This window comes from Athene noctua, chromosome 11 (assembly GCF_965140245.1).
Source record: "Athene noctua chromosome 11, bAthNoc1.hap1.1, whole genome shotgun sequence".
NCBI classification, from domain to species: domain Eukaryota; kingdom Metazoa; phylum Chordata; class Aves; order Strigiformes; family Strigidae; genus Athene; species Athene noctua.
The window spans coordinates 1,246,403-1,273,805 of NC_134047.1; the positions used below are offsets into that span (position 1 = coordinate 1,246,403).

A 27,403-nucleotide genomic window follows, 5' to 3' on the forward strand; every position below is an offset into this window, starting at 1 on the left:
ATCCAGCTATGTGGGCTAGCAGGTACAGAAGGCAGCTGCCAGATCCCTGAAGGACTCCAGCCCCAGATACAAGCCCAGACTGACCTGTGGGGGAAATGCAGGCTCCTGTAGCCTGGGCAGCAGCAGGGCACTGGCCTGCAACCAGCTCTCCTCCTTCCCCTCTACAGTGAAAGGGAAAGTGGGACCAGGCAGAGACCACACCTAAATTCCCCTTCCTCTGCAACCCTCCCTTTCCTCACCTCTCTCCCGGACACAGGCCAGGACACGGAGCCAGCTGGGTCCTGCAGCAGAGCTTACTGCTGTGCTTGCCCTCCCTTTCCTTTTGTTTTTTCCTCTCCTTCTGTCACTGCCACCCCAGAGGAAGGAGCACTCCTTTGACTAATCCACTCGAGCAATTCCTCTCCTCATGTCTTTGAGAAACTTCCCAGTGCTCTGACTGAGCCTGTGGGTGCTGGATCCAAATAATCCTCTCCTGCAGATTACAACAGCTGGATGAGAAGATAAAGGCTTTTCTCTCCTCTTTCCTCTCTTGTTCCTTCCTTTTCACTTCTCCTCCTGAAGCCAGAGTGATTCCCAGCTGTTAGGCATAATGCTGGTGGGAGCCCTGCGCAGCCTTCTGCTCCTCTGCCTGGTTGAGGAGGGCATCCTCAAAGTCAGAAGATACTACATCGGTGCAGTGGAAACTGGCTGGGACTACCTGCACAGCGACCTGCTCTCCGTGCTGCAAGCACCTCCAGGGTAAAGCTCTTCCTATTGCAGTCCAGGTAGCCTGCTACGGGCCCTCTCCCAGCCCCAGCACTGTGAGCTTGGGTCAGGGCAGGCAAGTGCCTGGGGACAACCTGGCAGGGTGGGTGCTCTGAGCTGCTGGTACGGCTGCAAACGGGTGTTTCTGTGCAATGGGGAGTCACTTAGTGCAACCCGTGATAATGCACCAGTGGAATAAATCTGCAGCATGCTGCAGTGCTCTGCACTACTGCTCTGCGCTGCTTTATCTTAATGCAGTTTGCCTGTGACCCTGTAAAGTCTGTGCCTGGAGCTAAGGGCTGGTTCTCCAGCCTCTGCTTTCTCTTCTGCTCTGCGTCCTGGGAGCTCCAGGGTGATGCAATGGGAGATGGGGTTCTGTGCCTCCCTGCCTGGGGGCTGCAGGTGGAGGCTACCTGTGCCCTCCAACATAACTCAGAGTAGCAAAGGCTCTCCACTGTGTCTGCATCTGGTAAAACTCGGCTTTAGTTATTTATATCTTTGTGTACATTATGCTTCTGGGGCTGAATTTTTTCCTTTAGGGAATGAAAATCATTTTTAGTGTTTGGGCAAAGAATGGTGTTTGCACACAGTGACAAGAGGGAGGAAGGCATGGTGCTTTTGCCCAAATACTTTATAGAGTAGGAAGGAAAAATGACAGTTGCATTACTCCAGCATCAGGATGCTGTTGTCTGATGCCATGGCTGTCTTGGACACGTGTGGCTGTGACCGGGCTGTTCTGTGCTCAGCGTGGGGAGCAGAGCTGGACAGTGACAGCCCTGGAGGAACAAACCATACTGCTTCCCTCTGCCCCACTGCCACAGCCCCGTCCCTAGGCTCTGTGCTGGGGAAACGTCAGCCCACAGCCCCATCCCAGACCCACACTGGGTTGAGCAGTGAGGAGCTGTGGAGGCACTGGAAACCAGGCTCTGGTGATGAGCCAGGTCAGCCTGACTAGCTGCCGTAGTCACCGTATTAATCAGTTACATTATTTTATCCCTTCTTTGGTTACTTCAGTAGGATATTCGCATCCAACACCCCCTGTTTTATTAATGTCCCCCCCGCCCTGCTTTTACTAATGTTGCGCTCAGATCCGTTAGGCTACAGTGGAGGTGAGGCCACTCACGCTGTTAATTCAACCCTGTGGCTTTCCATTTCAGTACTGGCTTTAATGACAGGCTTGTGCACCGTTTCTGACCCCAGCGTGACTCAGGGACCTGGCTCTGCCCTGGGGATGAGCTGGGGGGGGGGCATCAGCAAGCAGCCTGAGGTCACTTGTCCTTCTCTAAAATGGGGAAAGATAACTTTGGCTTTCTCATAGGTGGTGTGCTCCACCCCAGAGAGGCAGGTCACACCTGGGCAGCGAGGTTCCCAGGGGAGCCGTGGGGGAACCAGGGCTTGCTCAGAGTGGCTGGCTGTTCCCAGGCGGATGACAGTGCCTTTTCCCTGGACCTGCAGCCTTAGCCTGGTTCCCCCCACACGGGGACAGCACAGGAAAACAACCAGACAGGGAAGAATGCAAGAGTGAGTCAGGAAAGCTTGACAGGAGCAGACCCAATGCTGGAGCTGGGGTGCCTGTGCATGGGGTGTCTTCTGCTCCACCCGTTCTCCCTCGTGGTACCAGCATCTCATGGCAGCCCCCATGACCCCCCCAGTCAGGGTCTCCAAAACCCCTGGATATATTCAGTGGTTTCTCTGGCACATTTGTGGAAAGCTCTGCCGAATGAATGGGCTACAGAACAGCAGGCCAGAGCTGCTGACGCCTTCCCCGTGTTTCTCTTCCTCCCAAACACAACGCTACTAGCAGGGTTCGAGCTGGGACCAGCACGTCCTGCGACATTCCCAGGCACCTCATCTCCTGCTCGGAGCTGGGGGCCACGTAGCAGCAGCCTGTGTTTGAGTGCTTCGGCAGCACAGGGTGTTTCCCTTGGCTGTCTCCCGGCTCTGAGAGATGAACTGATAGTGCAGCTAACAATGCTGATGGAAGGCGCCAGGAACTTATCTCTCTGCCTTGGCTTCAGCCACCCTTGGTGTAGGAAGCCCACAGGACTCCAAGTGCAGAGGACAAGCCAGATCACATCAGATGTCCCTGTGCCAAACTCTGCCTCTTCATCCCCTGCAAAGGCTGACAGGCTCTGCTGTGCCAGCTGGGACCCATTGCTGAGCCTTGGTGTCACCATGTCCACGCATGCCAGCAAACTCCCCCTGGCTCCAGGGGATTTCTGTCTTGTTTACCACAGAATTATCAGGACCAGACCCTCATATCTCAGGGATCTATTTTGAAAGCTGGTCTTTCTGCGAGTTAGAGATTAAGGCACAGCTTCCTGACTGTGGAGAGTGCAGTGCCAAGTGATCCCACAGTACTGCCACCTCCCAGTGTGGGGCCACCCTGCAGAGCAAAGCTTCATCCAGACCCTACTGCCATCGAGCCAGGAATGATAACAGGAATGATAACAGCTCATGGGCAAAATCAGCTGAATGCAGTGGCCCTGCTCACTGGGGCCGTGTCCTGCTGTGGGCCTCCTGCCAGCCCGAACATGGGGTTATAGCTGTGGTGGAAAAGGCAGGATCTGGACACGTGTGGTTTTCATGGGTGCCTGTCCCGCCCTGGTCCCAGAGAGGGTGAACCCCACTCTCCCCACAGCATCCTCCAGCTGCAGGTGGCTTCCAGTTGGCAGCATGGGGGCAAGTGTGCATCACCATTTCCTAAATTTAAGTCACTTGTCTCCTTCCTATTGAGAAAGAGTCACAAAGGGAACCACTGCTTGAAGAAAGGCTTAGTCAGAGCAGGAGAGCAATCTTCCCTGTTTCTTCAGAGGGAATAAAATACCACCTGGCTTTTGCTCCAAACAAAACAAGGCTGGAAGCACTCTGTCTGGTTACTGGAAATGGTCTCAGTCCTGGGGCTGATAAGCCAGTCTCTAAAATCCCTGGAGAAATTAATGGCTTTGTTATCCTGATAAATGTGCTAGATTCCTTCTGGAAAATTAATTTGTTAAGCCACTTACAGATAAAAAGTGGCCAGCAGAATAAATGGGGTGTGAAATGCATTCAAGGCTCCTTTATCCTTCTGCTGCAAGGAGTAATTTTTTGGGGGCTGGCTGTAAATCCCAGTTTGGTCAGAAAATAAACAAATGTGGGGACATTGCTTGCTGCCACAACAGTCTCTTTCCTGAGGGGAGCTGGGGAGGATGTTCGAGGTTATACATGATGTGATGTGTCTGCCACACCTGAAGGTGCTGGGGATGGGGTGGGGGGTGACTGCAGGGCAGAGGCTACCGTGCCACTGTTATTGCAGCGTTCCAAGTGCCCCAGGTCTCTGTTGGCAGGGAAGAACAAAGCCATGCAAGGCATGAAGCAGGAGGCTGGCAGCAATGCCTGCTGCTGTGCCTGCTCCCAGCTGCAGCTGAGTGTGATGGCGCTATGCCTCCTGCCCTTGTGTCTTCTTCCATTGTGACTAACACTGTGATATTAATCACTGCTACATTGTCATCCATGGGCTGAATAAAACACACCTGGGGGTTGTCAAGAAACCCAAAGGACACAACACGGTAAGTGATCTCTGGGACCAGCACAGCACAGGAAAGCTGGCAGGGAGGGGAGGAAGAGGATGGCTGCTGCCCATCTGTGGATGGGGCTGCACCATCAACCTTGGCTTTTCCTTCCTCCTGCAGCGTGTCAGGGCACATGGGCCCAGGGACTCCCATGCCTGGTGTCCCCCCCCGGTACAGGAAGGCTGTGTTTGTGGAGTACCATGATGCCTCGTTCACGCAGCCCAAGCCCAAGCCAGCGTGGATGGGTAAGAAGCACCCAGAGCAAGGTGGGCCCTTGCTCTCCTTGACAGCGGCCAAACTCATCCTGGGTTGGATGCTGGCAGCTCCTTGCACAGGAATGGGAAAGCACCTGGATAGACGCCCAGTATGGCAGAGCTGCTGGGGATGCAGGGGAACCTTTCTGGTGCTTCAGCAGTTGATGCTGCCATGCTACATGAGGGACAAGCACTAATTATGCAGGTGGAAAGCCCAGACTCTTTGGGGCCATGGCTGGGTGGCAGCTGCCTGACCCCAGCTGCCTGACCCTGTTGGTTTCCCCTCTTCAGGTCTCCTGGGCCCCACCATCCGAGCAGAAGTCTACGACACAGTGGTCATCGTGTTTAAGAACCTGGCCTCCCGCCCATACAACCTCCATGCCGTCGGGGTGTCCTACTGGAAGGCATCGGAGGGTGAGTTGGGCAATAGCCAGCTGCTGCAAGCCTTTGTGTAGTAATTCCCACTCTGCCGCCTGCCTGCCAGGAGGGAGCACTTCCCTCCCTGACCCTGCTATTCACATCCCCCTGTGAGGACAGATGGTCACAGAGATGGCTTAGCCTGGGAGAACAACAAGACCATGCCCAGCCCAGAAATGAGCTGAGATAAACAAACAGCCCAGAGCAAACCTGCATCAGTTATAGAGGTAATTCACAGGTTAAACCTCAGTTTGGATGCTTAGGGCCAGGAAGACTGTGCCCTCCAGTGTCAGGGCAGGTGGTGGGTGCACAGCCCAACAAGTGAGTCTTTGGCACTGCTCTGCTCACTGCCCTGAGACCAGCCATTGCCAGTGGGAGTCGGGCCAGCCCCAGAGTCTGGGGTGGAGAAAGGCTGTATTCTGGGTTGGGGGAAGAGGCATTTCTGCATCCATGGTGTGTTGGTGATGAACGTTCAGTGACATCTGGGTGTTTCTTTGGCTTTAGGTGCAGGGTATGAGGATGAGACCAGCCAGCCAGAAAAGGAGGGTGACAGGGTGGATCCAGGGAAGACACACACGTACATCTGGAAAATCCAGCAAAACCAGGGCCCAACAGATGGTGACTCACCATGCCTGACCCACTCCTACTCCTCCAACACCGACAGCGTGAAGGATATCAACTCCGGTTTGATCGGAGCCCTGCTCGTGTGCCGACCTGGTAAGGACAGCACAGGGTGGGGACAGGTCACATACAATCAGGAACTGAAAAGCAGGAAAATCAAACATGCCTTCCAGAAGTTGAACATGGCAGTGGAGTCAGTAAGCTGTGGTCAACAACAGCACTTTTAGGGCTTGACCTTTTCCTCACAGAGTCCCCAGTGCAGGAGCCAAACACAATCTGAATTTCCCTGATGGAGAGAAATTAGTTGCTTTGTTCCTTTTCAAGATTTCAGACTACAGATTAAATTTTCTACCTTGTATCTGAACCTTATCTATCCATAAAGTGAGCTGCTATGGAGGCATAGATGTTTGTCTTTCCTTCAGAATTTCACCAAGCTGTGATTGTTCAGTGCCAGCCAGGGTGCTTTGTCAAACAGGTTTTGTTGGAAGAACTAGAGGGGAGTTTGTATCAGCAAGGGTTAAGGATCAGGCAGGAGAGATGCAGGACACCTGGGGCACTGCCTGGTCTGCAGTACCTGTGCCTGCTCTCCTTTCTTTGGTAAACATGGAGGTGATGAAATCTCGTTAATATTTGTGGGTTCAAGGCACCAAGAAGTGTACCTGGTTGAGCCATCTCCTGGAAGTAGCTGTCCAGACCCTTCTGTTGTCACTGGAGAGGAATGGGCAGGAGTCAACCCCTCCCAGGGCACTGTCTGCAGTCTCCAGTGACTCACCGGGAGCGGTTTCTCCACTGAGTGAAGTCTAGACAACCACAGGCAATGGTCCTGATGAGGGACTAGATAAAATGAGCTCTTCCAGGTGACTAGGTGGATCCTGAGAGGGGAAGGCAGCAGAAACTGACCTTTCAATGGGGGAAACTGCCCCATTGAAACTGCCTTCTGGGGGCAGCTGCCTCTCAACCACAGGCTTTTGGGGACTGCAAGGTTGGAAACAGGTCATGAGATGTGACAAAAGCAATCCACAGCCTGGCCTTGATTTACCATTTCTTGGAGAGCACAAAGGGAATTCCCTGGGGGTGCAGGCATGGTGCTTGCTGACCTTTAAAGAGATCCATCCTGTGGTATTTTGCAGGGACCCTGGCAAGCGATGGGAACAACGATGCACAGCAAGAGTTTGTGATGCTCTTCGCAGTGTTTGATGAAGGTAATAATTACCCTGTTGACTAGTGTCAGCCCCTGAATTCAGCCTGGACTGGGGTGCATGCTTTGGCCATGGTGTGAGTCCAGCTCTCCCATCCCATGCCCTGGCCTTGTTCCCATCACACAGGCTAAAGCTGTGGGGGAGGAATGCCCTGTCACTTGAAATGGTCACCACCACATCCATGCAGAGCCATAGCCAGGTCTGTTGTAGATTTCCAACAGACACCACACATCTGACCGCCCTGGATTTTGGCTTTCATACTGTTTCCCCCCAGTGGGAAGGTTTCTTTTTTCTTTGAAATGCTCTCAAGTGAAAACTGACTGCGTGCTCCTCTCTCCACAGGGAAAAGCTGGTACTCTGAGCCCAGCTCCCTGGCAGTTCCTCAGCCCCTGCCTCACAACAGGACAGAGCTGCACACCATCAACGGCTACATCAATGGCTCCCTGCCTGGTGAGTCCTAGCGTGCTGGGGACGGGGATGGAGGTCATGGGAGGTTCTTCCTAGAGGTGTAGCCAAGTCTGTAAACTCAAGGTATCTTGTGAAAGGGTGTGAAAAGAGACATCAGGAGGAGTTTCCAGGTGATGGATCTGTTAGGCTGTATTCACCCCAGAGGGACTATCACATCTCAACTCTTTGATCTGCCTTGCCCATTTACAGTGGGACAGGATCTGTTTCCAGCTGTCTGTGTTGCCAAGGGCAGCTGACCTTCTCGGCTATCTCCAGGAATAGTGCTGGTAGCAAAGAGTTTCATCTCTTGTAGCCCTGTGAATGAGGCTGGAGGTAGCATTGAAGGGAAAATTCAGCTGTCACAAGCCTGGGTCTGACAACACACCTCTGTAGGATTTCAGGAATAGAATCATTTAGGTTGGAAAAGACCTTTAAGATCATCAGGTCCAGTCATAAACCTAACACTGCCAAGTCCATCACTAAACCATGTCCCTAAGCGCCACATGTATACATCTTTCAAATACCCCCAGGGATGGTGACTCAACCACTTCCCTGGGTAGCCTGTTCCAGTGTTTGATAACTCTTGCAGTGAAGAAATTTTTCCTAATATCCAACCTAAACTTCCCCTGGCACAACTTGAGGCTGTTTCCTCTTGTCCTATCGCTTGCTACTTAGGAGAAGAGACCGACACCCACCTCACTAAACCTCCTTTCAGGTAGTTGTAGAGAGCAACAAGGTCTCCCCTGAGCTTCCTCTTCCCCAGAAAAGCAAAAGAAAATGCCATTTGTGGTCTCAGTGAAGAAAAAAGTTGACATTTTCTGATCTTCTTCTGGGAAAAGGTCCAGAGCTGCCTGAGAGTGAAGAATCTCCAAGGCAAACTGGGAAACACTGTCAGGAGAGTCATTACCATCAGCAAGCTTGGTGACCCACACCATGAAACCTCCCACTTGGGTCTGTTTTTTCTTCAATAAACGGCAAAAGCAGAACTCCCCTGAATTCCCCATCCTGGTGGATCCATGGAGCTTAAGAGCTGAGTAGACCTCATGGTCAGCTGCTGTGCCTGCACAGTGGATTTCCCCTTGAGAAGGTACCCACCTCTGCCCAACAAACCCCTGTCTGGCTGCAGGACCTGGCCGAATAGGTGGCAATGGAGAGCTGAGGGGCCCAGGACGGAGCCTCCATCCTGTCTCCTCATGGGCCCTCAGGATCCATTCCAGTCACCTTTGCATTCAGTGCCAAAAAGAAGTGCTTGACTTCCTATCTGACTTTGTTTGGCTTCAGCTTCCAGGAACTTGTTCTTGTTATTCACTTCCCTGCTAGATTACAAAGCCCTTCAGCACACACTAATTTCTCCCCAGGAAAATATTTTTACAATGCAGTCAAGTCCTCCCCCATTTCCTAAGCACACAAAGCTCTTGAGTGTCTCCGAGGAAGGAATTTTCTCCAGCCTTCAAATAATCCTGGTGACCTCTCTCTGCCCTTCTTTGGGTATTTTAACTGCTGCTGAGTATGTGCTGGAGCCCTGCCTCAGAGGCAATGTTTTAGTATCATCAGGGTTGCCAGTGTTGTGATTACACAAATGATTCTCCTTTCCAGTTACCCGTTCCCCTAATTTTAGAGTCAAGGAACATATCTACCTCTTTTCCCACTGCATCCCTCTGTGAGCTCCCATCAGCACACTTCCCAAAGCCCTTGCCATAGTCTCCCACTCTGTAAATCTAGTCATATCTCAGAGGGATGTTGTGTCCTGCACCTCTGTTTTACTCAGACAGTCCACGTTCACATGCGACTTCTCCAGCTTGAAGCCACCAAATTGTGGGGCAGGGGACTCTACTCGGCACATGTCAGTGTCTGAGTCTATAACACCAAGAGTTGGGACAAGGGCTGGACACAGTGCTGAAGCCTCAGTTCTTTCCCTCTCTCCTGGCAGGACTCACACTGTGCCTCAAGAAGCAGGTCCACTGGCATGTGATTGGGTTGGGCACTGGGCCAGAAGTTCACTCCATCTTCTTTGAGGGCCACACATTCCTGGTGAGAAGCCACCGTCTCAGCAGCCTAGAAATCTCCCCTGCCACGTATCTCACAGCCCAGACCATGCCAGGAACAGTTGGCTGGTTTCGGATGTTCTGCCAAATACTGTCCCATCAACAAGGTAACCTTATTCTACAAGAGCTCAGGGGAAACGTTCAGGGGATGGCCTGGTCTCAGATTTCTGTGCAGGGCTGCAGCTCCAAGGCCCCTCCTGCTCCATAGTATTATACCCATGTGCAATCTGGTCTGTGACCAGGATGGCATAGGTTGACCCATGCGCTTGGCCCATTTGATGGGGACAGTAGTGGAGAGGACATCTCCCAACCAGAGCCTGGGAGAGCTCAAGCCTGTGCTGTCATGTCAGTGTGACCCTTTCTGTTTGGCTTGGCCGGACCCAGCTGGCATGGAGGCCATTGTGAAGGTGGAGGAGTGTCTGGAGGAGCGCTTGGTGAAGATGGGGAAGCCGTCAGATGAGCCAGAGGACATGGATTACCCTGAAGAAGATGAGGAAACTTATCATGTGATCCAAGTGCGCTCTTTTGCCAAAGAGAGCCCTGTGACCTGGACTCACTACATCGCAGCTGAGGAAATGGACTGGGACTATGCCCCCATGAAGCCTGTGTCTCTGGACAGGTGAGAGCAAGCATGTGTGCCCATGAAGCTCCTCCTCAAGGCAGCCCTGCCAGATCTTCCCCATAAATTTATTTTCCTCCTTCCCAACCTGGACAGTTTTGTTCTTCCTTATTAATGCTAAGAGGATGGATGCAGGATAAGCATGGTCTTGGGAAAGTTATGGGAAGGCAGGACCTGGCTTTGCTCCAATTTACCGAATGCACCACAGAGGCATTTGTCTCCAGGGCATTTGTCTCTCTGTCACCCAGGTCTCTGGGCTCAGCCTCTTCTAAGCAGGCAGCAACACCTGGTGACCCTTCTCAACCTCCAGCCAGGAGGCCCGGCATAGCAAGGACATGTGCCCACTGCTCCAGAGTGTGGGTCTCCTTGCCCTCTCTGGAAGGACCTGCTCTAGATGGTAGAGGCAATTAGCCCCCGCTGCTGCCCCACTTCTTGGAGGAAGAGGTGATGCAAGTGTGATATGTCAGCAGAAGTACCTTAGTCAGCACTGCATGGCGATGACACTTGTCAGCAGTCCCGAAGTCACTCTGCTGACACAGGCTGTGTGAGCTGGGGCTGGTTTGGTAGTGGGGTCACTGGGTTCTGCCCTAGATGAGGATCCCAGCCAGCAGCCACTGGAGCAAGGCTTGCAGAGCAGAAATCCCTGCCTGCAGCCCCTTGCAGGGTAAGCCAGCTCAGGGCTCGCCTTGCTCCTGGGAAGGAGCTGCCATGAATAAGAAAAGGCAGCTACTCTCTTGCCTTATGCCCATATATAGGAGGTGTTCCCAGACACAGGAAAACCTGCCATGCTCTCAGGCACTCCAAGACAAGGCAGGGTCAGTGAAGGCTGCCTCTGTGCAACCTAGTTGAAGCTTTCTCCATTAAAGAAGCACTAAATCACTTGAAACATCGGGTTCCCTGGGATGCATATTGCGATTGCAGGGATGGGTGTCTCCCCTGTGCACTGGCAGTCCCCAACAGCTGTGTGGGTCCTTGGATGATGGAAGGTCTTGCTCTGGTTCTGACAGCATCCCACATGTGGCTGTTTGCTCTTTCTCTGACTTGCCTGCAGAAACATCACGAGCCTGTTTCTGGAGGCTGGTCCTCAGCGGATTGGTTCAAAGTATAAGAAAGTGCTGTTTGTGGAGTACGAGGATGCAACCTTCAAGAAGCGCAAGTTGTCAGACCAACTGGACAAGGGAATTCTAGGGCCTGTCATTAAGGGGGAGGTCGGAGATGAGTTTAAGGTAAGAGAGAGATTGCTTTCCACAAAGGGGGACTGGAAAGGGAGACTTCAAAGATTGATGCTGTTCCTCCTAATTGCTCTTGGTTTGTGGCTAAGGTCTGACATAAGCCCTTGAGGTACTCTATCATGTTCAGTAATGTCCAAGTTTCACCAGAAAGGCAGATGTTACTGAAAGCCAAAGCTAAATACTCTTGGTGAGATCAGCAGAGATGCACAGGATAAAGCCCAGTGCCCCTGATTTGACTTCACTGCAGGCATTTTAGGAACTGTGTGAATTAATCGAAGACACATGTCATCCAGCACCTTCCTGTGAGGCAGGAGTGTCCTCTCATCCTCTACTCTTCTCCATCTGTGTGCTCTTGCCATACATGTTGGGAACTGTCTCTTGTGTCTCCCCATGTGCCTCTGCTGACGACTTGTTTGCTGCTAGGAGGAATGGGATGGTTTCCAGGAATTTCACATTTCTGCTCCCTGCCTGAGCTTCCCTGTGCAGCTGTGGGCATGGAGATGAAGGCTATGCCTGTGGCAAATCCTTGACAGAGCTATTTAGAAAATAAATTAAAAGCTTCATGCAGTGAAGTGGGGAGCACTTTGAAGCTGTTGACTGCTGTACATACTTACTGTCTTGGTCCTCTGAGGCCTCCTGGATTGACAGACCTCTTCTGTCTCATACACAAAGTGAGACTAAAGACAGTAACTTTCCCTTTAATGGATCTGATATTTTCATGCCCTTCCTAAAATGGAGACCTCCTGGAAAGATGGACAGTGTAGACTCATAGAGAAACAAACAGTTGTTTCTTCTATTCTTACTCCTACTTTGTGGTCCCAGACATGTCCAGGTTCCTCCTCACAGAACACTGGCAGGTAGCTGATCCCAGAGTGCTGATGTCCACCATTTCCCTCACTGCAAGGACACTGAGGGCAGCCTTGAGACCTCACAACATCCAGAAAGTTTTAAATGTTCCTGTTGGCTGTCCTTATTTCAGATCGTGTTCAGGAACCTGGCAAGCCGACCATACAATATCTACCCTCATGGCCTCACCAGCATAAGGCCATACCACGCTATGAAGGCTTCTCAAGGTAAGGCAGGCCATGAGAATTTGGAACATCACTTGGCCACTGGCATTCTTCTGGGCCAGGAGAACTTCCTGCAGCCCATGGTAAGACTGGCGGTCCAGCCCATCCATCCAAGTACCTGAGCTCTTCAATCCCAGAGACAATGATGATTCTTGGTTCATGTCCCCCTGGGTGTCATGTAACCCTGTCTTTAAGAAAGGCTTGGACGATGACTGGAAGAAGGGGCATTGTAAACCAGGGAGCTGGGACCCTGTTATTTGGTCCATCCTGAAGGCCTCCACTTTCTGATGAAGCAGGAACCACCCTGGTGATTCTGCCTGTGTTTGCCAGTTTCCTTACCATCCTCATTCCCTGGGCTCCCCCCTGCCCTGCTTTAATGTGAGAGGGTTCGCTATGACTCAGAGTCTCCCTCTCACAGCTTCATGGTTTTTGCTCTGGGGTTGTTGAGTTCCCAGGTCCCTTTCCCAGAACTGTTTTCATCCCCTGACAGCATGCTCCCAGGATCACAACTTGTGCAAGGCCATCCCACATCCCCCCAGAGCAAAATCGTGCCTTGTCCCTCTTCTCTCTGCCCTTTTGGCTGCATCACAATGATGGGAGCAGGTGTGGAGGCTGGAGAAAAGCTCCTCTGCTGCAGCAGAGGTGGCAGAACCAAGACACCAGCCGCTAAGGGGTTCAATAAACCAGGTCAGCTTTGTGACCTGTTACTAACTAAATCAAGGTTTTCCTTCAGGATAGTCAAAAGGGTAAAGTGGCCCATCAGCTGGCAGGACTAAAGGACCCAAGCCACACAGGGGAGCTGGAAGAACTGTTCCTGCCCCTCTGTCAGCACCCCCCAGCCAGGCATGGCTCATCACCAGCTTTGCCAGATTCAAATCTGTGAAAGCAGGCGAGTCGTGGTCGTGGAGCCACAGGGATAATGGTCTTCAGGGGTGTATAAATAAAAAGAGGTATTCTTATCCTGACTGACATATAAGCTTTGCAAACTATGGCCTTACAGTGGCTCAGCTGGGCACCTGGAGCAGAAAAAGGTCTTTTCCTAAGGCTACATCAGTGCAAAATCCGGCTGAATGCTTTCCTTCCATTTGTTTTCTTCTGTTCCTTCCAGATCTCCTTGCTTTTCTCATGGGCTAGCTATATTTGCTTAAAAATCTATCTTTTCTTGCTTTGTTTTTCACCCATTTCAGCCCTGCCCCACTCTGTACCTTCATCTGCAAACCCCTCTGGCAGGCCAGAGCCCAGACACAGCTGAGACTGGGCAAATTTTCCAGTTTTTGGCAGTTCCAAGGGCTTTCAAAATTAGGCATATGCCTCTCCCCCCTAATCTGATCCCAGGGGCTCTTTTTGTCCAGATTAACTTTTCATGAAAGCACATGCCAGCAGCCCGTGTGCCATCCCGGGGTACCTGTGGGGTTGTGTAGTTTTCTATGCAACTTGTGTGGTCAGGAAACCTCCTTTCTGAGCTCTCTTAAAAAGCAGGATCACCCTTTGCAGCATCAGCCCAGACATAACTGATCTGCCCTTGGGCTGTGTGTTGCCAGATAAGGACCTGAAGGACATTCCTATCCCCCCTGGCCAGTCATTCACCTACAGCTGGAGGGTCACCACTGAGGATGGGCCAACAAAGGCAGATCCTCGCTGCCTCACCCGTTTCTACTACAGCTCCGTGGACCCTGTCAGAGACATGGCCTCAGGCCTGATTGGGCCCCTCCTGATCTGCTTTAAGAAGTCCATGGATCAGAGGGGAAATCAGGTGGGTCTTTCCTCCTTTGTCACCTCAACTGCCAGGCTGAAAGGCTGGAGTAACTGTGGTGGGTGAAATATTTGGGTAAAACCAAATTTGTCTATCCTGTTCTCTTCAACCCTACCATCAGTCCCAATGTCCCTGCCCTCCCCATCCTCCTCTGTATGCTCCCTTCTCTCCAAACCTGGACCTTAATTCCTGTGAAATAGCAGTAAGCTGTTCCCCATGCACCCAGGCTAAAGAACCTGGCAGCTACACTGGGCCCCAGGGCCACTCTGATCAGAGCAAGAATAACCATTTCCCTCTCTGACTTCCAGATAATGTCAGACAAGACAAGGTTGGTGCTGTTTTCAATCTTTGATGAGAACCGCAGCTGGTACCTGGAGGAGAACATCAGGCGGTTCTGCACTGATGCAGCCCATGTGGATACCCAGGACCCCCAGTTTTATGCCTCCAACATGATGCACAGTGAGTTCTTGGCCAGGGCCTCCCTGCAAACCCTGGGCAGGCACAGGCTCACCCCTGCCCCAGGGAACAAGCAGAGAATATGCAGCAGCTCGTCAGCCATGGCAGAATCAGGTCCTGATTAAATGTTTCACCCCTGCTCTATTCCAGCTATTAACGGCTTTGTGTTTGACAACCTCCAACCAAAACTCTGCCTGCATGAAGTTGTGTACTGGTATGTCCTGAGTGTTGGGGCCCAAACTGATTTCCTCTCCATCTTCTTCTCTGGAAACACATTCAAGCACAACATGGTGTTTGAGGATGTGCTTACTCTTTTCCCTTTTTCTGGAGAAACAGTCTTCATGAGTTTGGAAAAAACAGGTTAGTAGCATGGGGTATTCTACCAACCACGGGCTTGGCATCACAGCAGAGATAAGCGAGCACCTCCAGCAAGGTCTCTGGTACCAAATTGCATTTTGGCAGCCCTGAGAGCAAAGGGATGCACAACCTGCTGGAATAGCAAAGTAATAGGCAATGATCAAATCCTTCCAAAGCTTAAATCAAATAAATTAAGTTAATGTATTTTACTTCATTAATAGAGTGTGTTAAGGTCACACAGGCTGTCAAGTCAGTAAGCTGGCTGCAGTAACCTGGTCCCATCTGCACCTTTGGGTCCAAGCTCAGAGGTCAAGAAGAGCGGCAATGCTGACTCTGCTGTGGGTTCAGCTGCTGGTCACGGCATCCTATTTATCTCCACACCTTTGCAAGGACATAAATCACAGCCATGGAGAAGTCCTAGGAAGGATTTGCTTCAGAGTTCAGTTTTATTTCCCCTCACTCAGCATTTTTTCCTTGGCATTTGCAAAAGCAGTACCATTAACCATTTCCTCACTGACAGAGGAAACGCAGAATTGACCATGTGATTGCAACACTCACAGAGGAAACACAGAACTTACCATGTGATTGCAAATACTGATATGGTGGTGACGAGCGCTGCCCCCTGAGCCAAGCTGACAGGGTTTCTACGTACCCCAGGAAGCTTTCTAAAACCCAGCCAAACGTTGCATCCGTTTAAGCTCTGATTTTTGCCTGCTGATCTAAAACAAGCAAGTAGCTCTGCCAGCAACACATGATAGCTCTCTCCAGCGTCAGAGCCTGGTTATTACACACTTTCTCACCCACTTTTGGTGCCTGGAGAAGAGGCACTCGCTGTGGGGAGCAAATGCGTTGGCCGGGGATGTGAGCAAGAGGCAGCCTTTTCATTTCCTTCTCCTTGAGTGGGAGAGACGTGATAACTGTGTCTGGGAGAGAGGTGTATTTGACAGCACCAGCATGTCTTTGGGGGTGGACTATGGTGATTATTCTGCTGCTGGCAATAATTCTGGAGGTTCTGTGGGTTCTCATGCATTAACTGTTCTCACTAAGCTATTGTTGGGGCCCTTGCGGGTGTGTGTAGCTCACCAAGCTCTGGCAGGCTCTGCTGATGGTGCTTGTCAGGACTGGCTCTGACGTTGGCAGCAACCCTGATATCTTGTGAGTCCAGCTGTAAAATACTCTAGGGATTAAGATACATGAATTCAGAATGTTACAGCCTCTAAATCTGAACCAGAGGCTTCCTGAAAATACAGGTTGCACTAGCAAGGAAGTGGCATGGGGATGGCAGCTCTTCTGAATTCCCACTGTGGTGGGCTGATGGTCCTCTTGTCCTCTCTTGAGACAGGTATCTGGATGCTGGGTTGCCTGAATCCTGATTTCAGAGACCGAGGAATGCATGCCAAGTTCACAGTCTTGCAGTGCCAGAATGAGGAATACCCTGATGGGGACGATTATGTGGATTCCGAGGAGGAGGAGGATGCCTTTGACTTTCAACCTAGGGGCTTCTCTAAAAGAAAGAGATGGCCTAAGCCATGTGTGAATGAGCAACTGAACAATGTCACCTCTTCCAGAAATAAGACAGAGAAGCCAAGATTGTGCTTGACGGAACCCAGCCATGGGGCTTTCCTGAACAATGGCAGGATTTCTGATCCCCCTTCTAATGACACATCAACACTTTTAGGAACAATCCCACATCCACATGATATTTCCATGTCTTCTCTGCCAGAGACAAACTATGAGCCAGTGTCCTACGAATCCTTCCTGGAAGACGAAGAACAGTTGTCAAAAATCATCAGTCAGAGTGAAGGGTTTGGAGCTCTCCCACCTGGAGAACACTTGGTGAGTGTCAGTGGAAGGGTGCATGGTACTGTGAGCTCCGAAGAAGGTCATCAATGGCTGCACCAAGCCACACCAGCTCCAGAAGATGCTCTGGCAGGAAAGAAGGTGACAAAAATCTCAGAAGTGCAGGAGCCAGTAAAAAGGACAGTGATCCAGTCTGGTGGCACATTAGAGATCCTAAAAGCAGAGCCTCAGAAGACAACTACTCATGCAACAAGCCTGTGGGACTCGATGGCTTATGCTGCTAGCAAAGCTGCTCTTCAAGAGAACAGGGGCTCATTTCACCAGAATGACCTGAGACTTCAAGACATGACTTCACAGGGTGCTGAGGACAAGTTGCTAAGAGGGGATGATAAAATATCCTTAAATATATACGAGTCAAAGGAGACAATCAATACAGCACCAAATTTAAGTATTGATCATAACTCTTCCTCTACACTGGATAATCCTTCTGCATCTTCAGATGAGACAGAGGACAACAGGACTTCTCATGCTGTGGTTCAGAGTCACACCAGAGAAAGCAATTATTTGTCAAATGAGCTAGATGCTAGGCTGGAAAGAAGACCTCACAAAGTGGTTTCACAAGGCTTTTATGAATCTTTTGAAGGGAAAAATATTTCTTTCTCAGACCTGGAACCCAGAAAACCTGTACAAGAACAAATCCTCACAGATGAGAGTAACTCTTTGCCTGCAAAAAGTGGCATGGAACAAGAAGCCAGTGAACTTACCAAAGGCACAAGCCTTCTAGAAACCACTTTTGCACACACCAATGACCTTGAGCCTTCCAGCTATATAATGACAGAAGAGAGGGATGAATTAATTTTGGAGGCAGTGTTTCAGAATGTTACAGCCACTAAGGAATTGGCAGAGGCGGACAATCTTGACTTTCCTGAATCGAACATCATGGCCAATGACACAAGGCAGTCCCCAAACGCTCCCTTAAACAGCCCTGAGCAGTTTCTGAGACACAGAGCTCCAGCCCCAAGCATGAGTAACCCCAGCTGGAGGCCTCGACAAGCCAGGTCACTGGAGAGCAGAGGCTTGATGCATGGTCTGGGTCTTCCCAACACCAGCTGGCCTGGCAGCAGGGTCCCCCCCTCTGAGGGTAACAGAGCAGAGCAGGATCTGGCCAGCCAGACCCCTGAGACAGCAATGAACAAGAAAACCCCAAAGGTGTGTGGACCTCATTCACTTTTTTGTAGCTCTCACTTCAAAAAGAGGTCACTGGTATCAAGCAACATTTTGCCTGAGGTGATGGTGGCCCAGCAAAGCCTGGAAGAAAAAGAAAAGCCAAGCATGGTTGAGGGGAGACTACACTCGGGCAGGGATGCTCCACAGGCTGTGCTTGGAGATAGTGCTGTCGAGACACATCCTGAGAGGAAGCCAAGCACAGATGGGGGTGTACAGAGCAGCAGAGAGGGTGCCCAGCACAGCGGACGCTCCCTCCCCACGCAGGGAGCACTGGGGAGCGAGGTGGCGGTGGCAGCAAGCAGCTCAGAAATGCAGGCTGCTGCTGCGGCTGCAGACCTGTCCTCAAACTGGGACCTGGCTTCCCTGGGGACAGTGGAACACCCCAGGGCCTTGCAGAGTCCCGTTTTGGCCAAGCTGCAGCTGGGCAGAGGCGGTGCCTGGGAGGCTCTTGGGAGTGAGCAAGCTCAAGGGAGAAGCCAGATGGAGGAGGAGACAAACTCTGTGGAGCAGCTGGGTCAGTTCAGTCCTCAGCCTCAGCAGCTCAGGGCCAATGACACAGAGGACTACATGCCTGAGAGCATGTCTGGGCAAAACCCAGAAGAAATCCCTATAAAACCAGCCTCCAAAGAGAACTATTCCCTGTCTCCTAGCAGCCCTGCTCACAAACACAGCACTACCAAAAAAACAGCTAAATATGAGCAAGCCAGTCCGGAAGGATGGCAGGTGCTCAGAGGGGGAGATGTCAACAGAGAAAATGGGCAGAGAGAGCACCAGGGCCTAGGAAAGCCCAAGGAGGATGGGGAAGGCAACAGCACAGCTTGGAAGAGAAACCATGTCCCAGGACATAAGGAGGGACTGGCTCTGGACAACGGGACCCCTTCCAGCCCCTTGAGGCCAAAGGCTGACAAGCCAGACTACGATGACTATGGCGACACAGAACAGACCATGGAGGATTTTGACATCTATGGAGAAGAGAATCACGACCCACGCTCCTTCCAGGGGGAGATACGGCAATACTTCATTGCAGCGGTGGAAGTGATGTGGGAATATGGGAACCAGAGACCCCAGCACTTCATAAAAGCCACGTAAGTGGGACTGTCCCTCATGTGTTCTTCTTGCACTGCGTGACATGGCTTGATGCATGATGTTGGCATGTCCTGGCAGTCAGGGTCACAGGTCTATGACTGTATGACCCATCCGAGCAACCCAGGGAAAGGACACTGCCAATGCCTCCGTCTGCCTCCAGCTTCTTTGCAAGTGGGTCAGGGATGCTCTAGGCTCTGCATCACTCCTGCTCTGCAGCAGCGCTGCCATGGCTGCCCTCCCTGTGGGACAGTATGACCTGACTTGCTTAACTGCCCTCACCCCAGCAGGGACCAGAGCAGGAGGAGGAAGCCTTCCCAGCAGTACCGCAAGGTGGTTTTCCGAGAGTACATGGATGATTCCTTCACGCAGCCACTGCTGCGGGGAGAGCTGGACGAGCATTTGGGCATCCTCGGGCCATACATCAGGGCAGAAGTTGAAGATGTCATCATGGTGAATTGAAAGTTCCCATTTCCTATAAAACCTGAAATTCCCCCATTGCTGGATATGCTCAGCCAGAGGGAGTGCCAAGATGGGCCTGCAGGCTCTGCAATGCCCTTTGGGGCTGGGGGGAAGGAGCTGCACTGTTGGCACCCTGAGTGCCACACGGGTGGAAACAAGTTGGGAGGCAGAGCCACCATTTGGAGGGACCTCAGTGACTGGAGGAATGGGCCATCAGGAACCTCAGTGTTCAGAGGCAAACCTGAGACAAATCCAACCCCTATAACAGCACAGCCTGAGTAGCTCCCGGGATCCGTGGGGAGCCTTTTGGGTGAAGGGATTGTAAAAAGGATAATGAGCTAAGCAGGGTTCAGTACAGCTTCTCTGGGTGCTCTGTGTGAGGGCAGTCTCGAGCATCCCTCACCTGCCTAAGGAAGAGGTGAAGGGCTCTTCACCAGGCTCAGGACTAGTATGCCTGGAGAAGTTGCCTGTTTTTCACTGAAATCCTCACCAGGATGTATTCAGCACCTTTGGGCTCCAGAGACAGCAGTGTTGCTGACTTTACTTACCATTGAGCAGGGAGAGAGCCTCATCCTGCTGACACAACCAGGATGCACTTTCCACTGGGGACCTCACTGCCCAGCCACAGCTTGTGGTTCAGCAGCGGTTGGCCACTGCATGGGGCTCTAGCTGGAGGGCTGTGCACCAGGGACATGGCTGCCTCCTTCCCACCAGCTGGATGGATCCAACCCCAGGGTCCGGGCCACTCTCAGCACTTCACCTACCCCCCTCTCTACTCCCTTTGCTTTGCCTTCCCTCTGGTGCAGGTTACGTTCAAGAACCTGGCCTCAAGGCCCTTCTCCTTCCACTCCACGCTGCAAACCTACAAGGAGACACAGGGTGCAACACAGGGTGGAGAGGTGGTGCAGCCCGGCGAGCTCTGGAAGTATACCTGGGAAGTCCTGCCCCAGGTGGCACCCACCACGCAGGAGTTCGACTGCAAGGCCTGGGCTTACTTCTCCAGTGTGGACCTGGTAGGTGGGAGCTTGCTCCATGGGGCACCCCAGGAAGGAGAGATGAGCAGCATGCCTGGGTCCTGGCTGTGAGGTCAAGGCTTCTCCTACGGTGCTGTGCTGAGAGCAGCCTGTGGCTGTGGAGATTCTCAAGTGTCTAATACAGTGATGAATGCACTCTGTTGCTTTCTCTTCCCTTCTCTTAATTGGGGTTTTCCCCCTTTCCCCAGTTGTTCCAGATTATGAGACTTGTAGGGAATTAAAGTTCTGCAGTCCCTTACCCCTCTGCCAAATCTGACTGAATCTGGCCCCTGGGTTCAAATGTTAGTGGGGTAGGGACTGTTGGACAGTTGGACAGGCAGACACTGCTTCTCTCAAAAGCATGTGCAAACACTTGCTGCACAGTCTTTCTTAGCTAGGGGCAGAGTGGGGATCCCCCAGTGAACCCAGCATGTCCTTCCCACGCTACACACCCATGCCCTGTGCATGAGTGGGAGCCAGGCCAGGGATGCAGGCAGGGCCACCGCTTTCCTCGCTGCTGCTTGCGAGCACCCACGCTGCCTCCCCCCACAAGGCAAACCCTTCTCTCCCGGCTCCTTGTCAGGAGAAGGACCTGCACTCGGGCCTCATTGGACCACTGATCATTTGCCACCGTGGGGTGCTGAGCTCCATTTTCAGGCGGCAGCTGTCTGTGCAGGAGTTCTCCCTGCTCTTCACCATCTTTGACGAGACCAAAAGCTGGTACTTCCAGGAAAACATGGAGAGGAACTGCCGCTCTCCCTGCCGCATCCAGCAGGACAACCCTGACTTTAAGAGAAACCATTCCTTCCATGGTAAGGACCCTTGCCCTTGTCCTTTCCATTCTCCAGTCTATATTGGGATGGAAAAACCCTCAAGCCTTGAGCCACTTCTGACCTCTGCCTTTCCTAGCCATCAACGGCTATGTGAGTGACACACTGCCCGGACTGGTGATGGCTCAGCAGCAACGAGTCCGATGGCACCTCCTGAACATGGGCAGCACTGAGGATATCCACTCCGTCCACTTTCACGGGCAGCTCTTCAGTGTCAGGACTAGCCAGGAGTATCGCATGGGAGTCTACAACCTTTATCCCGGTGAGATGCAGCATGGGAGCTGGGCATACCCCAGCTGCCGGGGCTTCGTGTCCATGCCCATTAGGAAGTGCCAAGCCTGGGGGGGGCATAGCAAGGAGGGGGGCTGGATCTCGAAGAGTGGCCCTATGTCTGCACGGCACTTGGCACTGTGGCATCCCGTTACAGCCAGTAACTCCCTTCTGCTCTGCTCTCCATTCCTGGCCAGGTGTCTTCCGGACAGTGGAGATGTGGCCCTCCCATGCTGGGATCTGGCGGGTAGAGTGCAAAGTGGGGGAGCACCAGCAAGCCGGGATGAGCGCTCTCTTCCTTGTGTACAACCTGAGTGAGTGATCCTCTGCGTCCCGGCTTGTTTGCTGCCATGGCCATGGCCAGCGTGTTTTTGAGCTCACTCCTCCAGGTCTCTCAACGTTTCCCTTGGGGTGACCCAAGTGGGGTCTTCTGGGTTTTCACTCTGAGAGAAAGTCACGAATTCAGCCTTTGCCACCCTGCACAGCCCAGCAGAGAGCACAGAGTCGGGGACACGGTTGGGGCAAAGGCTGGGAGACCAGCTTTATTTGCCTGCAAATATTTGCTCCCAGAGCTCTTGTTTTCCAAAACTGAGGGTCCCTGGGCTTCCTGTAAAATGCACTTAGCTAGCAACTGCATGCACACACTGGTGCCTGCCTGTGCTGTCAGGAAGGTACAGTGCTCAGGTGCCCAAGCACGTCAGGAGGTAAACTGAGACATGGAGTGATGGTAGGAGGCAGCGAGCAACACTGCCTGACCACAGGTTGCTCTGACAGAAACAGCCACAGGAAAACTGACTCCATCCACCACAGAACACATTTGTATGGGAGGAAGTGGTTTGTGAGAGTAGTATTTTATCACACAGTGACAGTCTCTCTCCTCTTCCTAAAGGAGTATTAAATGTCAGCCAGAAAATGTTTCCATAAGTTAAAAATCTGCTAAATATTTCAAATTTGCATTTTCCCCAGAAGCGTTTGTCATGCAGCAGAGATGCCAAAATGTGACAAGTCACTAATAATAATGGTTATTATGAGAGATAAAGAGCCCTGTGCTCAGCAGACCAGAAGAGAGACACAGAGAGACAGGGATGTCAGGCAGGCTTTCCTTTAGCGACATGATATTTGTTTTTAAAAGATGCTGCCTAGCAACAAAAATGCCCAGGAGCAAGATGTGGGTATAAGGAAGAGACACTTGTCGGCACTGCTGGGAGATCAGGACATGGGAATGAGAGGTCAGGGACTCAGGGACAGCATTTTGGCAAGAGGCTGCTGTGGCTGATGCTGGGAACTCTTTGCTGCTGACATCAGGGTCAGGAGCAAGAACTTCCAGCATCTCTAAAATTCAGTGATGGATGTAGAAACATCTGAAACCCACTACTTGGTATGAGATAGACAAGACTGGGGGCTCCTGGAGGCTTGAGCCAACCTCCATAAGCCTGGAGGCTGCTACCCGCCCTAGGCTTTTCTTTCAAAAGCCTTGTTATCTAATCAGCTCTCCCTGATTTCACCCTTCTTCTCCCTGTTTGGCTGCAGACTGCCGAAACGCCCTTGGCCTGGCCTCAGGCCACATTGCAGACTCTCAGATCACAGCATCAGGGCAGTATGGTGAGTAGGAGCTATCACTGCTATGAAGGCAGGTGAGGTTGGGGCAGCTTCAGCCAACACAACGCACGTGTTTGCCTGCCCGAGGCTCTGCTACACCTGGCAGAGTCCTTCCTCCATCCATGTCCATGTCAGCATCCCACCAGAGATCTGGAGGTGCCTCCCACGTGTCTGGCCCATTGTGACAGTGCTCTGCCACCCTGGACACAGCTACTACACCTTCGGGTGACCCTCGGGACCCATCTTTTGGATGGACTTCTCATCACCTTGGGCCGGGCAGTGCCAGGGGCCAGCAGCACCCTCATATCTATGCACTCTCCTTGCAGGGCAGTGGGCTGCTTACCTGGCCAGGCTGGGTAACACCGGCTCCATCAACGCTTGGAGCACTGACCGCAGCAACGCCTGGATCCAGGTAAGAGGGGCCCTGTGGCCGGTGGCGCTGCTGGGGGCATTGCAAGGGCATGCTCATGGCTGATGCACTGTGCAGAAGGACCCGCACAGATGGCCGATGTCTCCCCAGCTGCACCCTGCTCTCTCCACTGCTTCCCCCCTGGGAGGGGAGCTCTCAGATCCTGATGGCAGTTAGGCTGGCCTGACCCCCAGAGCAATCTGCAGTGCAGCAGAGGAATCACCTGATGATCCAGCTGCAGCACTGGATTGTGCAAAAATCCCCCAAAGACCAAGTGAGAACAGCTCACCTCTCCAAACAGCTCTCCCATGCTTCCTCCCAGCTGTTGCCTGACCTATGCCCTTATGAACGACTATTTTAACTAGTTTCATAACCTGTACTCAGTTACACCACGAGGAAGTGAGTTCCACAGGTTTACAGTGCATGGCCTGAACATGGCTTGGGTTTTCCACCAGAAATTAATCCCGAATTTTTGTTCTCAGGTGGACCTTTTGCATCTCATGATTATTCACGGCATAAAAACCCAAGGGGCCCGACAGAAGTTCTCTAGCCTTTACATCTCCCAGTTTGTTGTCTTCTACAGCCTTGATGGGCAAAGATGGAGGAAATATAAGGGGAATGCCACCAGCACCCAGATGGTAAGGCAAATGGTTCTTGAGCAGAGCATCTTCCCAGAATGGGGTCTCTTGGGGTGAGGAGGGCTAGGGAGCTCTGTACACAAAGCAGAGATCTCCTGAGCCCCTGAGATATTTGATATGGGCAGCAACAGTGAGCATTCACTGCCAGGATGATGGAACTGCAGATCTGCATGGAACTTGCTGTCTGTGTCCGTCTGTCTCCTTTTAAATTGACTGAGCTATTTCTTTCCATGATCCCAGGTGGCTGTGAGATCCACTGCTTAATGTTATGTTGTATGTTACTTAGAGCTAGGCACAAAATTTTGCCTGAATATCTTTTTTGACACCAAAGGCAAATTTGGCTTTCTAAAAACATTATGCAGATGCAGATGATTTGGGGGATCTCTACTCATTAGAAAAGAAACACAACCTAAATAAGCATAAGCTGATCACTGCAGTGGGAGAAAAGTATCCAGAACAGGCTCCATCATGTACACCAGCTGTGGCCAAAACTTTCCCCAGTTTCAAAAGTCACAGACTGACTTTTTTCCCCTTGTTTTACACCCCTGTTTGGTGAAAACATAAAAACATGTTAATTTGCATGGACCCTAAGTTTCTCCTCCTCCTGTTTCTCAGTGGTTCACCCTGATACAGCCCATTCACACTTCTTTGGTCTGAATCACATCTCAAATCAGTTCTCTGAGCTGCTGTTCTCTTGTAAGGGTGGTGAAAAGATACAGAAGTGTCAGACAGAAATGTTCTCCCCCACTAATCCTTGTCCTGTCTAGTTCTTCTTCCACTGGTACAACAATCCTTTTTCTCTCTTTCCCCACAGCTGTTCTTTGGAAATGTGGATGGAACTGGAGTGAAAGAAAATCGCTTTAACCCTCCAATCATAGCCCGGTACATCCGCATTAACCCCACTCACTACAGCATCCGGACCACGCTACGCATGGAACTCATTGGCTGCGACCTGAACAGTATGTCCCACCTCCGGGTACCCAGCACCAAAGCTGGGGCCTGATCCATGGGGTGCTGAGTGCCATCCCCACATGTTTCTAGGACTCCCCTGGCAGTTGTGGAGGGGGAAGGAGGTGACTGGAGATGCCATTGGGATGTTGGGGCAACAAAGCTGGACAATCTCATTATGGTCTTGGAGAGAGCAATACCAGAGGGAGAGCATGGGACTAGCTCTCACCAGGATTTTTTCTGAACCACCAGACACCTCCAGCAGCAGCTGAGCTGATAGCTGGGGAGCTGCTGCCTCAGTCTGGGGGAATAGGGAACGAGCAGAGACAGACGCTTTTCCTCTGGTTTTGCCACTCCAAGGCAAGCCTGCTCTGGCCCACAGTGTGACCCGGGGTGGTGGTGCTCTGGAATCCCCTCTTTAGCTGCACACCCCAGCAGGGCGGACTCCCCGGCAGGTACAAGCAGCAGCGGCTGTGCGGTTGCTCCACGCCACCAGCCTGCCAGGCAGCTTGGAGCAGCTGTGCACATGCACACTGATCACACCCTGTGCAGGCTGTCTCCCTGCCAGGTAGTCTTGTCCTTCCTCTGGAGACAGGTTCTACCTGTGTCCTGGCAGATGCACAAATTCTTCACATTCTGCCTAGATAAAATCTCTAGGGATAAAAAAAGGTGGGACTAACAGCAGGTATAGTTTGGTACTCCCCAGCCACAGCCGTGCCACACCCAGGGGCCCTGCAAGGACCAGGACACTGCAGCAAAGGCACAGGAGAACCTGTCATCAGGGAAAGCGCATGGAAGGAGTCTGGAGCAAGGAGCAGCCTGAAGGCATCTCCACGATGTGTCTGCTCCCCACTCTGACAAGCATCATTCCTCTCTTCCAGGCTGCTCCATGCCCCTGGGAATGGAGAACAGAGGGATCCCTAACCAGCGCATCTCCGCATCCTCCTACAGCACCAGCGTCTTCTCCAGCTGGTCACCCTCCCAGGCCCGCCTGAACCTGCAGGGGAGGACAAACGCATGGAGGCCAAAGGTAGCCCACGCAAGGAGCTCCCCAGGCAGGAAGCTGGGGCATGGGCAGGCAGGTGGGATCCCAGCAGGCAGGCTGGGTGCTTGCAACCTCTCCTAGCCAGGCTGCGTGGGAAGCGTGTACAGCCACACGCACCATGCAAGCTGCCTGCACACAGGCAGGAGAGTTCCTGCGCTGATTTAGCACCCAGCAGCTCCAGCCAGCTGCCTGGTAGGGCAGGTGAAGGCCAGGACTATGTGCAGGGCCAGCTTGGCTTCAGTTGCAACGAATGTGTGTTTCTGATTGCTGCTGAAGAGTTGAAGGCAGTCTGTCCTTCCCCAGAGCAACAGCCGCAGCGAGTGGTTGCAGGTGGACTTTGAAGTAACCAAGAAGGTGACTGCAATCATTACTCAAGGTGCCAAAGCTGTCTTCACCCACATGTTTGTGAAGGAGTTTGCTGTCTCCAGCAGCCAGAACGGTGTGCACTGGAGCGTGGTCCTGCAGGACGGCAAGGAGAAGGTAGGCAGAGCTGTGTCACAGCCAGAGGCAGCCCATGGCCACCCCTGGGCCGACAAGCACAGGCCTTGGCACCAAACATGCTCATAGGATTTTTTGCAAGAGCAGTGAGCTGGGCTGTGCTTTTTCCTTCCTAAAGTGCTCCCAAGTGGTGCTTGTCTGGGTTGTCCTCAAGTCACGGGCTCACTATACCAGCAGGGGAGAGTGCACCCCCGATTTCTCTTTCCTCTCCAGATTTTCAAGGCAAACCAAGACCACACCAGCACAGCAATGAACACCCTGGAGCCTCCACTCTTTGCCCGCTATGTGAGGATACACCCCCGCCAGTGGCACAACCACATTGCCCTGAGGATAGAGTTCCTCGGCTGCGACACTCAGCAGGAGTACTGACAGCCGCAGGGCTAGGCACGGGCAGTGCCAGCCTGAGGACCCACAGCCAGCCAGACACTGAACTCTTACCAGTGCTGGAGCCTCCAGGGCCCTGGCCACCCCTGCTGCCAAGGAGAAGACCTGCAGAGCTGTCACGGTGGCTGGCTCGTTATCAGCCTCTTGCTGTCCCTCATCTACCAGATGCCATTATAGTCAGATGTAATGCTGAAGAATTAAACTAATTTTCCAGTATCTCTCTGCACTTTGTCCTCTGCTCCAGCCTTGGAGTCCCTGGGGCCTCAGTCAGCATTACCAGCCACTAGTAGTTAATTAGCTCCAGAGGTTCTCAGCTTCATTTTGCACAAGTTCCCACTGCCCTGGGCACAGTCCTGGGGGAGGAGGAAGCAGCAAAGGGCTGAGGGAGGAGTTCCTGCTCCAGGCCCCAGTGTCCATTTCACAATCGGTGGG

The 27,403-nt window shown here is 52.3% G+C and overlaps 1 protein-coding gene across 6 annotated transcripts; it reads left to right on the forward strand.

Annotated features, from left to right (window-relative positions):
* The first annotated feature begins 276 nt into the window (after window positions 1–276).
* F8 (coagulation factor VIII) lies at window positions 277–27,178 on the forward strand. 6 transcript variants are annotated; one of them, XM_074914938.1, is made up of 28 exons: window positions 277–738; window positions 4,416–4,540; window positions 4,841–4,963; window positions 5,471–5,683; window positions 6,718–6,789; window positions 7,129–7,236; window positions 9,164–9,385; window positions 9,663–9,897; window positions 10,949–11,123; window positions 12,109–12,202; window positions 13,741–13,952; window positions 14,261–14,411; window positions 14,559–14,768; window positions 16,108–17,319; window positions 17,350–17,729; window positions 18,030–18,877; window positions 19,163–19,328; window positions 20,144–20,350; window positions 20,934–21,162; window positions 21,260–21,442; window positions 21,648–21,764; window positions 22,981–23,052; window positions 23,376–23,461; window positions 23,941–24,096; window positions 24,911–25,055; window positions 25,926–26,074; window positions 26,393–26,569; window positions 26,801–27,178. In XM_074914938.1, exons 1-28 carry the CDS (start codon window positions 590–592, stop codon window positions 26,954–26,956), a joined length of 6,372 nt encoding a protein of 2,123 aa, XP_074771039.1. In that variant the 5' UTR covers window positions 277–589; the 3' UTR covers window positions 26,957–27,178. The 6 variants fall into 6 exon arrangements, with proteins under 6 accessions (XP_074771039.1, XP_074771037.1, XP_074771035.1 ...); XM_074914936.1 differs by having other exon boundaries at window positions 12,109–12,207; window positions 13,746–13,952; window positions 16,108–18,877; XM_074914934.1 differs by having other exon boundaries at window positions 16,108–18,877.
* Window positions 27,179–27,403: the final 225 nt, after the last annotated feature.

Bases quoted from the DNA above. Each gene is read 5' to 3' on its own strand.
- F8 (XM_074914936.1), top strand. From the start codon at position 590: ATGCTGGTGGGAGCCCTGCGCAGCCTTCTGCTCCTCTGCCTGGTTGAG. The intron at 7,237-9,163 runs GTGAGTCCTAGC...CTCTCCTGGCAG, and splicing joins CATCAATGGCTCCCTGCCTG to GACTCACACTGTGCCTCAAG. The intron at 19,329-20,143 runs GTGAATTGAAAG...CCTCTGGTGCAG, and splicing joins AAGTTGAAGATGTCATCATG to GTTACGTTCAAGAACCTGGC.